The sequence below is a fragment of the Scyliorhinus canicula genome, chromosome 3 (genome assembly GCF_902713615.1).
Source record: "Scyliorhinus canicula chromosome 3, sScyCan1.1, whole genome shotgun sequence".
NCBI lineage: Eukaryota > Metazoa > Chordata > Chondrichthyes > Carcharhiniformes > Scyliorhinidae > Scyliorhinus > Scyliorhinus canicula.
The window spans coordinates 151,013,811-151,030,520 of NC_052148.1; the positions used below are offsets into that span (position 1 = coordinate 151,013,811).

General features: G+C 45.3%; 1 protein-coding gene across 3 annotated transcripts in view; it reads left to right on the forward strand.

Moving 5' to 3' along the window:
- ppargc1a (peroxisome proliferator-activated receptor gamma, coactivator 1 alpha) overlaps positions 1-16,710 on the forward strand; it is a 214,181-nt gene that overhangs the window by 166,433 nt on the left and 31,038 nt on the right. For all 3 annotated transcript variants that reach the window (XM_038791483.1, XM_038791484.1, XM_038791485.1), the window contains 2 exons: positions 3,197-4,148; positions 9,672-9,788. In XM_038791483.1, coding sequence (XP_038647411.1) covers positions 3,197-4,148; positions 9,672-9,788 — 1,069 coding nt within the window. The remainder of the gene's footprint in view (positions 1-3,196; positions 4,149-9,671; positions 9,789-16,710) is intronic.

Consider the following 16,710-nt stretch of genomic DNA (forward strand, 5'->3'; position numbering starts at 1 on the left):
CTGCCTTGTACCCCTGTTCAGTTGAAAGTACCCCGAGCTCAGGGTATTAGTGCTCGCAGTGGGAGCCCTGTACAACAGCCTAAACCAAGATATAAATCTTGGTCCAAAGCCAAGCCACCTCAAAGTCTCGAAACAGTGCCCCCACTCAACCCTGTCGAATGCTTTTTCTGCGTCCATCGAAATAATCACCTCTGGCTCGGTACTGAGAAGGGCGACTCATTTGGAGCCCTGCCTACCAGGGGTTATTTCAGAGGAGCAGACAGGATTTGCTAAGGGCCAGCAGTTGGCCAACATTAGAGATTGTGAGTTAAATATCAGAACTACTGATAAAAGCTGAAGCTGAAGGAGACAAGCTTGTACCAAGGAGTGAGGGAATGGCATTAAATAAATGTCTTATCTCAGTTTTTACACACAAGTTGAATATTGGGTTTGTAGCACCAGCAGAGATGGAAGAAGAATAGTTAGTGGAGAAGTGATTTTCAAAAATTAATAGTGTTAAAGAAATTACTCTTACAGTAGGAAATTATAATCAGAGCCTCCACCATTTTGTTTCTAATTTTTCTCAGTACGTGACTCTAAGTTCTCAGCTTCCAAATTTCTGTGGGCAGATATTGTACCAGAAAACTGGAGAGCAATAAATCTGACTTCCTCATAAGGAGTTAGTGATAAGCCAAAATATTACGACAATTAATTTGACTTCAGGTGGTGGTAAACTATCAGTCTATAATGCTGGATGAAATTATTAAATGCTTGAAGAAACATGAGTTAATCAGGGTTAGTCAGTAATTTTTTTAAAAGACCACTTGTGCTTGACACCAGAAGGAGAATGAATTGAAAGGAATAAGATTACCAAACAGATTCTCTGCCGGCGGGATGCTCCATTTTGCCGGCAGCCCGGGGGTTTCCTGACAGCGTGAGGCTGCCCCACAATGGGAAACTCCATTGACCAGCCGGCGTAACGGAGCATCCTGCCGGCAGGGTGAAACAGAAATGTGGCGCAGCGGGACGGAGAATCCAGCCCAAGAAGTTTTGATTTGGGCGAATGTAAATGCTCATGATATTCTGAATAAAACTGGTATGTAAGAGGTGGAAATTATTTTCATGAGTGTAATATCATGGCATTAACAGATATGTGACTTAAGATTGGAAAGGCCTGCAAGCTAAATATTTTTGTTTTTTAAAATAAATTTCGAATACCCAATTTTTTTTTTCCAATTAAGGGGCAATTTAGCATGGCCACCTCACCTACCCTACACACCTTTAGGTTGTGGGGGCGAAACCCACGCAAACACGGTGAGAGTGTTCAAACTCCACGAGGACAGGGTCCCGGGTACCTCGGACCTCGGCGCCGTGAGGCAGCAGTACTAACCACTGCGCCACCGTGTTGCCCTAATATCCTTGATTACAAAATATTCAGGAGAGATAGAGCAGGAAAGAAAAATGTTAAAGTTAATCAAATATTCCATCACAGCACAATAATTAATATAAACAGAAGTCAACTTTGAATTAAGTTGGCTGGAATCAAGGTAGAAAGAGGGGACAGTTACTAATTTAAGAATTTATTACTAAATGGACATTAATGTAACATCCACTCAAACTGTGTTGGGTTTATAGTGTGGCTAGATATGATACTGAAAATATGTCATTGGAAAACACTAATAAGTAGCGTATTCCAAGAAATTGTTCAGTGCTTTGACTGAGTGTTTGACAATATCCCAACAATGAGGTAATAGTAGAGAAATTGCTTCAGAATCTGTCAGGAACTGGTTTGAACATCTTTCAGGCTGTTTCCCGCCTGCTTATCTGGCAGATCATACTGCATGCGAATTATTGTAAAAACATGCAGATTGGGATGGATCATTCCATAGAAATTGTTACCTAAAATGTAATGTAAATCATATTGAACAGTTACTACTAATCAAGCAAACCAAATCTGAGATTTATTAGAGAGCAATATTATCCAGCATTTGATGATGTCAAGAAAATAATCACATTGTTGCTCACTTTGCTTTAAAACTAACAAATAAAAATGTGATTAATAGTTAACACCATTAAATTTGAACAGAGGCAATATTTGTTGGATACCTGTAACAAGTATTTTGAATGGCAGAGATCATGTTCATATGAAAAACAGACCTATTTGAGAATTTGGATGTTACATGTTCAGGAATTATAGCCCACGGGGGTTCCATGTGACATTTGACAAGTAGCCAATTAAATCCTTCTGAAGAAAGGCAGAGCAATGAGAAAGATTTTGCTTAACATTCAGTAGAAGGAGTTATTCACAGACATGCATAAATTGTTGAAAATATGAACACAAATGTGAAATACAAATGTAACTTGTAGTTCGTAATAAAACTCCATATTTTTTTTTAAAGCATAATTTTAGAAAATGCTCAGCATTGCTGACACTGTTTACCCAAAATGATTTGCCAACACACTTATCCTTTGTGTAATTTATATCACCAATTGGTGCAGAGTCTAGTCTGCAGCATGCACATAATTGGATAAGAAGTGACAAAGGAACGATAGCCCAAATTACATTCTAGTATAGTGTTGCAGTGCAGGGGTTTTGTGTATATAAAATGACAAAGCCATAAACTACTTGTTGACCTTAGCATAAGTCAGCAATTTGTCTTTATATATGTCTGCTGTCAGTGATTAGCACTGCAAAGTACAAGGGATAGCAAGAAATATTTGAATAATATTGAAAATAGATTAGCAATTTTAGCAATAGTTTTAGCAATAGTCATTTGTGGCAGATTTAGAACATGTTTATATCCATTCTGTATGAGCTGTGCCAAACTATCTAAGTATATTTCAAGCAAATTCACCTATAAACAATATTATACCTGAGAATCTTATTATTTGTTTAATATGGATGCCTATATATTGCAAATCTGAAGAAAGTAGTATATAATTTATAAAACTTGGGCGGCATTAGCCGCACTTCATTTAGATAATGAGTAACAATGAGACAAGAACATTGTAATCAAGTCATTTAGAATCTGTTGCACACTGCATTAATGCAAATTGTGCTGTCAGCTGCACAAAGCAATGCTGTACTGAATATATTACAATGTGATTTAGCTTTTGGCGTCTGGTTATTTGAGAAAATAGTGTTTCAAAATGCTCTTAATTCTAACTTTGACTTCTTCTCATTTTGAGAAAATGTATATTGTCATTTTTATTTCAGGTCTAACACCACCAACCACTCCTCCACATAAAGCTAATCAAGATAATCCATTTAAGACTGTGGTCAAACACAGGTCATCTTGCAATCCTTCAGTGCGTAGTCCACCAAAGAAATCACGTTTAAGTGATTCCACCTCAAACTCTCAACTGAGCAGTCTTACAAAGAAGGGCCCCGAACAAACTGAACTGTATGCCCAGCTCAGTAAGACTTCATCCAATATACTTAACATTACTCAAAGTGAAGAGAGGAAGGTGAAAAGGACAAGCACAAGGCTCTTTGGTGACCATGACTACTGCCAGTTCATAAATGCAAAGGTAGAATCATTAAATACGAGAGTGTTCTGCAAGGAACGAGAACCCAAAGACATTAAACTCCAAGATCACACTTGCAGAGAACCCTTGCCTAGGAAGCACAATCAAATCTTTATTTCTGCGAATGATGGTCAAGAATATAAGAAGGAAAGCCAACAACTGAATACACAGCCTATCAGTTACTTTAATACCAGGATACAACTGAAAGACCAAGAGATCCGAGCGGAACTAAACAAGCACTTTGGGCATCCAAGTCAAGCCTTTTTTGATGAGGTAGAAGATAAGACAAGTCATCAAAGAGAAAAAGGCTTCTGCCATGAATATTATTCAAAGCTGCCTACTTATCTCAATGCAGGAATGTCTCTGGATGGCGTATTTGATGATAGTGATGATGAGACCGAAAAGTTCCTCTATCCATGGGATGGAACCCCTGATGGGTTATTGTTAGAAAGACCTTGTTCTCATTCTCCGTCGAATTCCCCCTGCAGTGATTCTTTCTACTCACCAAAGGCTTATGCACCTTTTCAAAGAATAGTCAGGGCCAGGTCTCGATCTAATTCCTACCCCAGACGTAGAGCTTGTTCTCGCTCCCCATATTCTCATTCCAGATCAAGATCTCCATACCATAGATCCTCTTCGAGGTAAGTAAACAAATTCTTCAGCTAATTTGGGTAGATGGAAATATGAAATGGAATGAAAGTCGCCAAAGTTCCAGAGGACCATAGGCTGCCCTCTCCCTTTTTGTGCGAGAGAGAGCTGACTGGTGGTGATTTAACCAGAGGGTCACACTCCTCAGGCATGTGGAGGGGTAAGGTTGAGAAGGCGGTATGGGAATTGAACCTACGCTGTTGGCGTTGCTCCACATCACAAACCAACCATCCAGCCAATATGCTCTCCATCCACGGCCTCTGAAAATTCAGCCCTGCATCTGTTACCACTATCCACCCCCCCCCCCCCCCTCAACTTCGTGCCAGGGCCTGCCACCTTGGAACATGACAAGCCCCTCAAACCCACACAAGTCTGAATCCATTGCTGCACATCTCCTCCTGGCCCAAAGTGCATGGGGAGCTGTTAGCCTCAGATTGGCTGGCAGCTCCTGAAGACAGGACCTCCTGTCCCCTAGGGGCACAAACCTCACCTCCAGCCTATTAATGGCCAGTAGATGTGGGGTAGCTGGTGTTTCCCTCATTGGGATTTCATGCGACCTTTCAGCTGTTGGGGGGAAGGGGTGGGAGGAAATGCGAGGAGAGTGGGGAATCCATTTCATTATATAATTCAATCCATTGTCACCAGTTCCGCTTGCTGTTATTGGTGGCAGAGACATGGCCGGTAAAATAGTCATATCCATGTGGTGGTTATCAAACGGTTACATTTATAACATTACTTTTGAAGGAATAGGAAACTAACTATGCACTAGAAATCAATGTCCAACATTTCACACCCAGGAATTAGGGGACAAAAGTAGATTTCCTGCATGTAGCCAAATTGGACACCCCTATGATCCGGTTGCATAAGATGCTCAGGGAAAATCTTCCCTTTAAGTGAGAAAAATAAAGAAGATTAAACGACACACGTTGTAATATTTGCTGGACATTATAATGAATATTGCACTTATACAACATAAAGAAAATATTTATTTTAGATGAGATAGTATTAACAGTGACTAGTACATCTACTGCCATCTTTCTTCGGGGAATAAACATTTATTTTCACTTAAGATCAATGTTATTGAAACCCCATTTACATTTTCATGAATTATTCACCAGACCTCAAAATTGTTCTGGGAATTCAGGTATTATCAAAATCTGGCCTCACTTACGCCTTCAATGAGATTATGATTTTTTTTTTGAGAAAGATCATTAAACCTGATATTGTGAGTTGTATAATGAAGCAATATGATATTTTTAAATAATGCTTGTCAAGCAGAGTTATTTATCAGGCTGGTGCTATGAGCAAAATATATCATAACTATCATTACAGTAAATGTAAAACATTGTTAAACTCAGGAGAGCTCACTATATGAGTGGCATATAACCCAACTGACAAAGTTAAGTTAAAACAACATTTTAGAAATATTAACATATAAGTACTCTGGATACTTTGCCACATACTCAAGGAAGGGGTAATACATTCAGTATGTTTGGCTCAAACCTCATATCCTGACATATATTGTAAATTATAGTAAAAGTAATTATTATAACCATGTAGGAATTAACCGTGTTGCTGTATTATAGCAATTTAAATTTAAAAGGATAAATAACTCCTTTCAGATCTGTTTAATATCAGGGCCGGGATTCTCTGTTCTGGAGACTAAATGCTCTCACCAGCAGAGAACTGGGACTGATCTCTTCTGGTGCTAAGTGCAGAACCCAGGATGCGGGTCACCCCTCCTTTACCATACAAATTTATGCATGGGGGAAGAGCTTCTCGGTATTGTGCCGCCATTTTGAGCAGGAAGACCCAGCCCGACGTCTGGCAGCGGGCCCCCCTCCCCCCACAATGTAAATCCTGCCCCACCCTAACATGTAGAGGCATCTTCCCCCCTCCACAGGAATAATGGATCATCCCCCTCCACAGCACCACACACATGAGTGTGTCCTGACCACCTCCCCATTGACAGCCCCACCAACCCCCCAGACTTACTATCAGACCCCACCCATCAGATTCCCCCCCATCTGTCATCCCCATCAGACCACCCCATCAGGAGCCCACCATCAGATCCCACCATCAGACCCCCATCAGTCACCCCAATCGGAGACACCATTAGACCCCGCATGAGAAACCCACATCAGTCATCTCTGCCTGAAAGCTGAAGAGAAGTCCAGGTAGCACAGTGAAATATCACTGACCCTTCCCTAACACCTGCTGCGTCAGACAAAAGTGTTTAAAGCAGCAGTTGTTACAAGTGTTAGAGGTTTCCTCAAATTCCAAGTACACCTGAAAGCACTTCAAATCCCTTGGCAATCTTTGAAATGCAAAACTCCCATTCAATTTCTCATAACAATACATTTCATGAGTCAGTAATTGGCAGTTTTATTAGTCCAGGGACAGGTGCTTGGTGGATTATTTAGATATATTTTCTTTCACGCTTAAATGCACCTCCATCACCCTGCTTTGATGCTAACACAATCTTTAAAGACACGCTTGCTATGATTGACAACTCCTCACCACATCAAAAGGAGCTAAGTGCTTTCTATTATAAATAGAGAATCCACCCCCTGGTCTCCAGGCTCAAGAATATTTTGATCACCACTGCAATGAGTATTTGGTACTGTCAGGGTTGGTGCTATTCATGCTGTATAAGAATTATATAGGTAGTTGAGTTCCTCCACCCTCCTTATATTAACAAGAGCTGTACTCAACCAACAGTAGAGGTGACAAAAAAGAGAGGGAGATAGACATGGAGGAAAGGCCATTATGTGCACATCATCAGTCCCACAGGATTTTACGACAAACCTAGGCAGAATATAGCTAAATTAATGATCGCTGCTGAAAAACAGCTTTTATTAAGTTGTACACCAATCTTACTTCAAAATTAGAGTATTTGCATCTGAGACAGGATATGAACTGCTTATTTCCTGTTCCATTTAAATTAGAATTTTTCAATTGATCTCAGTATTACTTGCTATGCTTGCCCTTGGTTATTAATGATTAGCATTCACAAGCAATGCATGGAGATTTCAAAACATAATCCATATTTTTTTCCCCCTGGTTTCCTCCCTTCCTCTCCTAAAGCTGTTGATTCTTTGCTGGAATTAGGTTCGACAGCGCGCGTTGTCCTCTGACATCATACCCCAGTCAGAATTCTTCATACTTGGCATAACCAGTGAATGGCAGAAGGCTAGTCCTTCACGAAAGGCATTGCACTTTGAGCCAATCCTTTGCATGCATCACCAGCCATACTTCATCAGGAATCACAGAAATCACCAGAAAGGTGGGAATCCTGATCATTTGTTCTTTGTTCACCCAGGGCAACCCTTTTCCCAAAACTGGTATCAACTAACCAAACACAGACCAAGGGTTGAATTTACTTCTGCTGTATTACGATCCCAGACCAGACCCCAACAGTGGCTAGGATGCTGGACCAAAACCCTAATATTTTAGTTTATTTGTAAGACTGTGTGGAAAGAACAATTCACTCGAGGGGTGAATGCATGAAGAAATGAGGCTTAGTATTTTTAAAACAAAATTTATGATGAATACAATATTAACTTCTTTAATTTCCCACTGAAAACAGCTTACAATTACCCCTTGAACACTACTACACAATTTCCCATTGAACAAGAAAAGAAACATACAGCTCTCAATCTATCTTACTGTGGGAGTTAACAGAGAACAATACAGCACAGAGTCAGGCCCTTCGGCCCTCCTTGCCTGTATCAGTCATGATGCCACCCTTAGCCAAAACTCTCAACACTTCCTAATGCCATATCCCTCTATACCCATCGTATCCATGTATTTGTTGAGATGCCTTTTGAATGCCGTTAATGTATCTGCTTCCACTACCTCCACTTTCAGCGCGTTCCTGACACTCACCACCCTCTGGTGCAAAAAATCCTGCCTCGCACATCTCCTCTAAACTTTGCCCCACGGACCTTAAACCTATGGTCCCTAGTGACTGACCCCTCCACTCTATCCATGTCTGACATAATCTTGTAGACCTCTATCAGGTCACCCCTCAACCTCCGTTGTTCTGATAAAAACAGTCCGAGTCTATTCAGCCTCTTCGCATAGCTAACACCTTCCAGACCAGGCAGCATCCTGGCAAACCTCCTCTGCACCCTCTCCAAAGCCTCCACATCCTCCTGGTAGTGTGGCAATCAGGATTGCGGCCTTACCTAGGTTCTATACAACTGTAGCATGATTTGCTAGGTTTTATACTCGATGCCCCGTCCAATAAATGCAAGCATTCCAAATCTTTCTTGACTACCTTGTACACATGTGTTACTACTTTCAAAGATCTGTGAACCTGTACGCCCAGATCCCTCTGGCTTTCTATATTCCAAAGAGTTTTGCTAATTAACTGTATATTTCCCCTCTATGTTAGACCTACCAAAATGCATTACCTCACATTTGTCTGGATTAAACTACATTTGCCCTCTGCCTTCTGTGACCGAGCCAGTTCTTTATCCATCTTGCCACCTCACCTCTGATTCTGTGTGACTTCACCTTTTGTACCAATCTGCCATAAGGCACCTTCTCAAAGGCTTTACTGATGTCCATGTGATCAATATCACCGCCCTCCCCTCATCAATCTTTGTCACCTCCTCAAAAAGCTTGTTCAAGTTAGTGAGGCACGACCTCCTCTTCACAAAACCATGTTGTCTATCGCTAATGAGTCCATTTGTTTCCACATGGGTATAAATCATGTCCCTGAGAATTATCTCCAATAATTTACCAATTACCGACATGAGCCTAATTTCCAAAGTTTCTCCAAAATCTGCCTCTCTAAAGCCTTTCAAAATGTCTTTCTGCATTCCGTGGACCCACCCAGCAATGATCTCATCTCCCCAAGCTAAAAAACAAATTATCTCTGCGGGCTGCAAAGCATATCAACTCCCCAGGGACATTCCCAGTCAAACCACAGTTCATTAGCCCAGACTGAAAAACACATTCCTTTGTCAATTTCGCCTTCTATCTACTAAAAATGCCCACGCCCTGCAAAACAAAATTCTTTCAAAAAGAATGACCATTGCAGTCAAACACATTGTAACCCCAGGCTTTTAACCCTTAAAATGAACAACGCTTAGAATCCAATATTCCTAATTTTTTCCAGTCATCATCCCTGGTATTGCACATCTACCTAAAAGCCATAGGGTGAACTATAATGTATTTAATGTAAGATGTTCTTATTATTTTGTTATTTTTCCCTCTGCTCCCATGATACCATGCTATCCCCTGGTCTATAGGTAGTCTTCTCTGCATATTGTAGTCAGTAACAAGGTATAAGGTGTATCAACATTTCACAACCTTCTGATGTGGTAGTGCTTCCACCTTGCTCATATCTCCCTTGATGGTTTAGCTGTGCATGTAAAGAATTAAATCCATGCTCTTCTTTCCAGTGGGGTAGTAAATGCTGAATAAAATCAATCTTCATACCTTAAAAATTATACCATCAGCATTATTTTTGGTGATCATATGTTTACATTTATTTTGCTTTATAGATCACATCACTACTTTGATTCAGGGTGCAGTAGGGTACAACACAGATCTCGTGGAAGCCCTTGCTCATATTCAAGGTCACGCTCCAGATCACCTTATGGCTGTTATAGTAGACCCAGGTGAGGGAATATAATAGTGTAGAACCTTTTACTGTGTGCTCTTAAACCAAACTTTATGAAGTGCACTTCCCTCCTGATGTCAAAGCAATAAGATTAATACTTCACTGAGATTTTCAGGTAGGTGCTTATTCAAATAAATGTACTGATTTTTAAAAAAATCAGCTTCCTTGTTAAAATCAGAGTTATCCAATGCCAACTTTGGGCATGTGTTCAATAATTACCTGAATGTCTAACTTATTTAGTCTAAAATATTAATAAGTAGATACTATTCTCTACATTGAAACATAGCCTATTGTGATGTGAACTATGTCTGAGGGACGCTGCTCCTGTAGTACCAAATTACCAAGTTACAGGAAGCAGTATTTGATCCTCTGCATTTAATTGATTGAGAAGAATAATGGAAAATGATATAGTTTCCTTGACTACCCAAAATACTGCTAGTGATCTTATTTACAGTTTATCCTGATTCATCAACAATACTTCTGATAGTTTCTCAATTCCTTGCTGCCATAATGGCTCTGCTACCATTTGTGTTCTCATTTCACAACCATTATATGTATGTACTTAGTTCTCCATTTTATACCATCAGATGTGTCTCATGACTCCCACCTCCGACACCTCTACTTTTATCAAATAATAATCTCAATCATGAGAGAGATTTGTCAATCTATCAGTAGGCTTGAATATACCAGCCTCCCTCATGGTTGATAACTGTCTTTTCTCACTGCTTTGGAGCTTAAGGTTGATCAGGGTGTCATGAGTTTTTGTTCAGTGTGGGAGCAGCAGGTAATAAGCCTTTTACAAGAAGCCAATTAAAGTGAACGAAAGGACAAATTTTGGGATGCATACGCAGGAGGGGAAAACATAAATATCGTCCATCGAGCAAGTGTTTCAAGTTTTCTACATGCCAGCAAGCAGCGGCTGGATGTTTTATGTATGCAGACAGCCGTTAGTGTCCAGTTCTGGTAAAAACTATATTTAGTCCTGCAAATTTAATCTCACCGTTGAGGCTAAGGGTGAAATTCTCCGTTTGGGAGACTTGTTGAATGGGCCACAGACTATAGCCTGCCCTCCTGAACACTGCCTGGGAGGTGGTGGCAGAGGTATTCAGCGCTGCCACCCTCACCAGGAGGAGACAGCTGGTGATCCAGAGGGGTGGGGTCACTAGTAATTCCTCTGCCCTGAGAGAGGCAAAGAATCAGGGAGGGTTACAAAGGCTGTGGTGCAGGTGTCCTCTCCTCTGCCTGAGGTGAGCTCTGCTGATCCCCTGCTTCCTCTGCAATGGGGCAGCACTTCCAAGATGTGCCAACACCTGGTGGGCTCCTGATTGAGCTTGGCTCTTGATGATACAGTTGGGATATGAGGGTGTCCAGAGAGATGGTCTGAGTGGGCTCCCTGATGATCAGAGACCTTCTGACCATTTAAAGGACACTGGCAGCACTCAGCAGTGTGAGCATAGGGGTGCATGTAAAAGGCAGACAGCAGCAATGGTGGTCTGAGCCAGCCCACTCTGATCCTGAGTGAGATACCCCACGTCCACGGACTTGGCACCAAGTCACTACCCACTACTGCCCACAGCGTGTGCAGCCATCCGCCAACAAGCCTGAGTTTTCCACAGTTTTTCAGTGTTTTTTAGCCATTTGCTCCTCCTCCGCAGCCATGGCAACCAGGCTACATTTGTAAATGCTTGTCGTAATTCATACCACGAGACCTCCGCCTGAGAGGAGCGGAGGACCATGGAAGGGTGGAGCATCCTGTTTCCAAGCTGCTAATCACATTTAAATGTATGCAAACGCTGGTTTTGCATGCCGACGCAGGACACAGACCTCATTATCACTACCAACGAGGAACTGGAACACGGCGCCTGAATTGGTGCTGAGACTGGACCTCAATTTTGGCCGGACGCCCGGGGCGAGATTCTCCAATAATGCGGCTATGTTCCTCCACCCCCGAAGAAATGCGCATGAATCAATCTGGACTTACCTGGATAGGTCCCCTCCAGCTCGCGCGCGCCCGTGGATCAGTGACCCCTGATCAATAGCCTGGCCGTACTGGAGGCCCCCCCCGGTGAATGATCCCCCCACCCCCCACCAGGGGGGGGGGGACCCATGAGAGAACCACACCGGCGGGAACTCGGCCAGATGCAATTGGAGAATCAGCGCGTGGGACTTTTTCAATGGCCCCCGACCGGCGTTGCGCCGACCACAGCACCCGATTGGTGGCGATTCTTCGGGGACCGGAGAATTGCAGGAGTGGCGTCAGACATGATATTGGGTCTGACACCCATTCTCCGCCCGTGCCGAGCACGATTTCGGCACGGAGGCTCGGAGAATCCCACCCCGATTTCCATCCCAATCGCAGTTTGCATTTGCGACGTTGCAAGGTGGAGAATTTGCCCTAAGAGTCGGTGCGAAAAGCATCTGGACAGCCTGAACCCAAGTCCAAGTAAATATGGTGAGACCCGGCGTTTTTTGGAGGAGGAGGAGAGAGACAGACCCGGCATTTGGGGGGGGGGGGGGGGGGGGGGGGGGGGGGTTCCGGCATTGGGGGGGGGTTCCGGCATTGGGGGGGTGTCCGGCATTGGGGGGGGGGTTGCGGGCAGCGGCGTGCAGGGAGGGGGGGCGACGGATGCCCGGGGCCAACGCACCGTCGCCCCCCCTCTGCACGCAGCTGCCCCTACCCCAACCCCCTCCCCTCACCACCCCTACCCCCTTCACCACCCCTACCCCCCTCCAACGCCGCACCCCCCCACCCCCCACCCCCACTAACGCCGCACCCCCCCCCACTAACGGAGGAAGGAAGGGGGGGAGGAGGAAGGAGGGGGGACGGAGGAAGGGGGGGACGGAGGAAGGAAGGGGGGAGGAGGAATGAAGGGGAGGAGGAGGAAGGAGGGGGGGAGGAGGAAGGAAGGGGGGGAGGAGGAAGGAAGGGGGGGAGGAGGAAGGAAGGGGGGGGGAGGAGGAAGGAAGGGGGGAGGAGGAGAGAGGGGAGGGGTGTGTGGGTACCGGCCTTCAGAGGGAGGGGGACGGGGTGTGGGTACCGGCGTTGAGAGGGGGGGGATTGCGGCGTTTAGGGTGGGGGGTTGCGGCGTTGTGAGAGATGGGGGCGGCGTTGGAGGGGGGTAGGGGTGGTGGGGAGGGAGGTAGGGGTGGTGGGGAGGGGGGTAGGGGGCGTTGGAGGGAGGTAGGGGTGGTGAGGGGGGGGGTGGTTGGGGTAGGGGGCAGCGGCGTACAGAGGGGGGGGGCGACGGTGCGTTGGCCCAGGGCATCCGTAGTCCCCCCTCTCTGCACGCCGCTGCCCCCAAACCCCCCCCCCCCCCCCGATGCCCCCCCCCGATGCCGCAACCCCCCCCCCGATGCCGCAACCCCCCCCCCCCCCCCCGATGCCGCAACCCCCCCCCCCCGGATGCCGCATCCCCCCGGATGCCGCAACCCACCCCCCGATGCCGCAACCCACCCCCCGGATGCCGCAACACCCCCCCCCCGATGTTCCCCTTCCCCCCCCGATGCCGCAAACCCACCCCCCGATGCCGCAACCCACCCCCCGGATGCCGCAAACCCCCCCCCCCCGATGCCCCCCCCCGATGCCGCAACCACCCCCCCCCCCGATGCCCCCCCCCGATGCCGCACACCCACCCCCCGATGCCGCAACCCACCCCCGATGCCGCAACCACCACCCCCCCCCCGATCCCCCCCCCCCCCGATGCCGCAACCCACCCCCCGGATGCCGCAACCCACCGGATGCCGCAACCCACCCCCCCCGATGCCGCAACCCACCCCCCCCGATGCCGCAACCCACCCCCCCCATGCCGCAACCCCCTCCCCCCCCCATGCCGCAACCCCCCCCCCCGATGCCGCAACCCACCCCCCGACACTGAACGGCGTCAACCATCATCAATGGTTGACGCCGTTTTAAAGCAACTGTGATTTTCGCCGACGTGACCCGTGGCCATGTCGGCGGGACTTCGGCCCATCCGGGCTGGAGATTTGTGGACACTAAAAAAAAAATGAAATCCCGCCGGCGCCAGCTGTTTTCAGAGGCTGCCGGCGGGGTTTGCACAACGCCGGTTTTTGGCCGGTGGGAGATTTAAAAACCCTGCGGGAGCGGAAGTAACGCCGCTGCCCGCCGATTCTCCGACCCTGCGTGGGGTCGGAGAATCCCGCCCCTTGTTTCATTAAACTATGGGAAATTGATATTTTAGAAAGCAATAAAATGTGTGCAACAAAAGTTCGACATCTCTGGGCACTGTTGGGACAAAGCAAAGGGAATTTTGAAATGTGGGCAAAAGATGTCGGAAACATTCAGCATGTCATATGGGGTCTTTGGAGAGAGAAATGTTGGAGGAATATTTCGGCTCTCACCCACTCATTGTCAGAACTTTCTCTTTCTATTGATGCTGCATGACCAGCTGAAAGTTTGAAGCGTTTTCTGTTTTTATTTCAAAGTTCCCTTTACTCTGTCTCAACAATGCACTGAAATTTCAGTTGCACAGTGCCATCTTCACCCATTTCTGTTTTTAGTTCAGTCTTTTTGCTTGTTTTAAATAGAGCTTTGTTATACATTCAATCTATCTTCTGAACAACGTGGAAACAGGACCCCAAAGATGAAAAATTATGAATTCCTTATCACTGATGTCTCTCACTTCGATGAGTACAAAAGCTCATCAAAACGTACAATATTAAAGGATTAGATCAAACGTTGGTGTCACGAAACAAAGTTGCTATGTTGCTTTCGTGAACCTGCTGCTTTATAAGTTGTTGAGGGATTTCTGCTGGTTCAGCACCTTAATTTAACTTCTGAGAAGGTGCGAGAAATATGAATTGAATTTTTGTTTTGCAGATTATTTTCTGTGCTGTGTAACTGACCTACTTCTGAAGTATTTGATCAATACTGTAAATTTCACAGTGACAGTATGATTAAATGTGCTTTGTTGAAGTGACAAAATTACAGTTTTAGTGCATTACATGCAAACCCTAGATAGAAGGTGCTGAAACAACTCCTAGTATTGATTTACATTAGCGAGTACCTGGTAGTGCAATGATACTGCTCATTGGTGTTCGAACATATTTGCAATGTCCTGTGGAAGGGTAGAACATAACTTCATATCCATGGTTTCCTGTTCAGTAAAAAGCCAACAGCTGGATGGTGAAGTGGAGGTGGCACAGTGGTTAGCACTGCTGCATCACGGCGCCAGAGATCCGGGTTCAATTCCGGCCTTGGGTGACTGTGTGGAGTTTGCACTTTCACCCTGTGTCTGCATGGGTTTCTTCTGGGTGCTCAGTTTCCTTTCACAGTTCAGAGGTGTGCAGGTTAGGTGGATTAACCATGCTAAATTGCTCCTTGGTGGAGGTTAGGTTAGGGGGTTGTTGGGGTGGGCTGGGGGAGTGGGCGTGGTGGGGTGCTCTTTTGGGGGGTCAGTGCAGACACAATGGGCCAAATGGCTTCCTTCTGCACTGTGAGGATTCTATGAAGCAGCTAGTGAGAGTTTAGGCATTTCACAAGACGGAAAATTGAAAGCATTTTTTAACCTGTGCTCCCATCATGCAACTATTTTCAGCTCATTACAAAATATTCGAGGCAAGTTGCTTGTTGTTCTTTCAATTGGAGAAAAGGAAATTCTCTACCCTAGGGGCAGTGATACTCAGTTGTTCAGTATATTCAAGGTGGAGGTTGATAAACGTTTGGACACTAATGGTATTGAAGAATATGTGGATAGGGTAGCTGATCAGCTGTAATCTTATCGAATCGCAGAGAAAGTTCAAAGGGCCTATGCCTGTTTATATTTGTTATATTCATATTTTCTTATGCACAAGTAAAGCCCATTCCAATGGTTCTTTGGATCCTAAATTTCTAAAATTCCACTTCAGCATCAATAAAAATCTCTAGCCGTAGTTTGACCTAGCCCTCACCACATCGCAAATTCGAGGGTTGAGGTGATTTGCTTAAAGTGGGCAGGTACCTGCGACATTTATGGATTGGGTGGGAGAGGAACAGGATTTTCAGAATGGTTCCTTGACCATTTACTGAAGAGTAGGCAGATAATTCTGGCTGAAGATTACAGGAATGTTGAAGCAAAATCCTTCTTTTCAGATTGCTGTTAGAATACTGGTAAATATAACCCACTTGGAAAAAGAGATAGGATTGGGATCGGGAGATGGGTTCAACAGAACAAGAAAACAACCAAAACGTCCAAACCTGGTTTCCTTTTTAAGAGGAAGTTTCAACTTTTAAAAGGAGCTGAAGGGGAGCTATGCATAGGGCCTGGGAAAGGGTGAGTTTGGCTTCTTCACCACACTCCTCCAACCAGCTGGTGGGTACCAGAGTTTGAGGCAGCATGGGATAAGCAAGTCCAAAGGATGCAACTCTGTGCATGGACGCCCACCAACTGTGTGCAAGTAAAATCCCTTCTCACTGTCCTCAAAGATTTTGTCAGGGTCAATGCCGGAGGGAACCAGCCAGTTGTAATGACAAGGCATCTGCTGGGATTGTAGCTTGTGCATTTTCGCCAGTCATAGAATTTACAGTGCAGGAGGAGGCCGACTCTTGAAAAGAGCAACAACATCTCCACCCTATCCCCGTAACCCAGTATCCTCACTTAACCCTTTTTTTGGACACTAAGTGCAATTTAGCATGGCCAATCCACCTAATCTGCACATTTTTGGACTGTGGGAGGCAACCGGAGCACCCGAAGGAAATCCACGCAGACACGAGGAGAAGGTGCAGACTCTGCACCTACGGTGATCCAAGCCGGGAATCGAACCTGGTACCCTGGAGTTGTGAAGCAACTATGCTAACCACTGTGCTACCGTGCTGCCCCTAGTCATTTGAAGAATACTTCCCTCTAATTTGAAGTCCAAGAAAGAATCACATTACAAAAGCTGCTATGTATTTCAATGGTCACTCTGAATGTATATACCCCAGA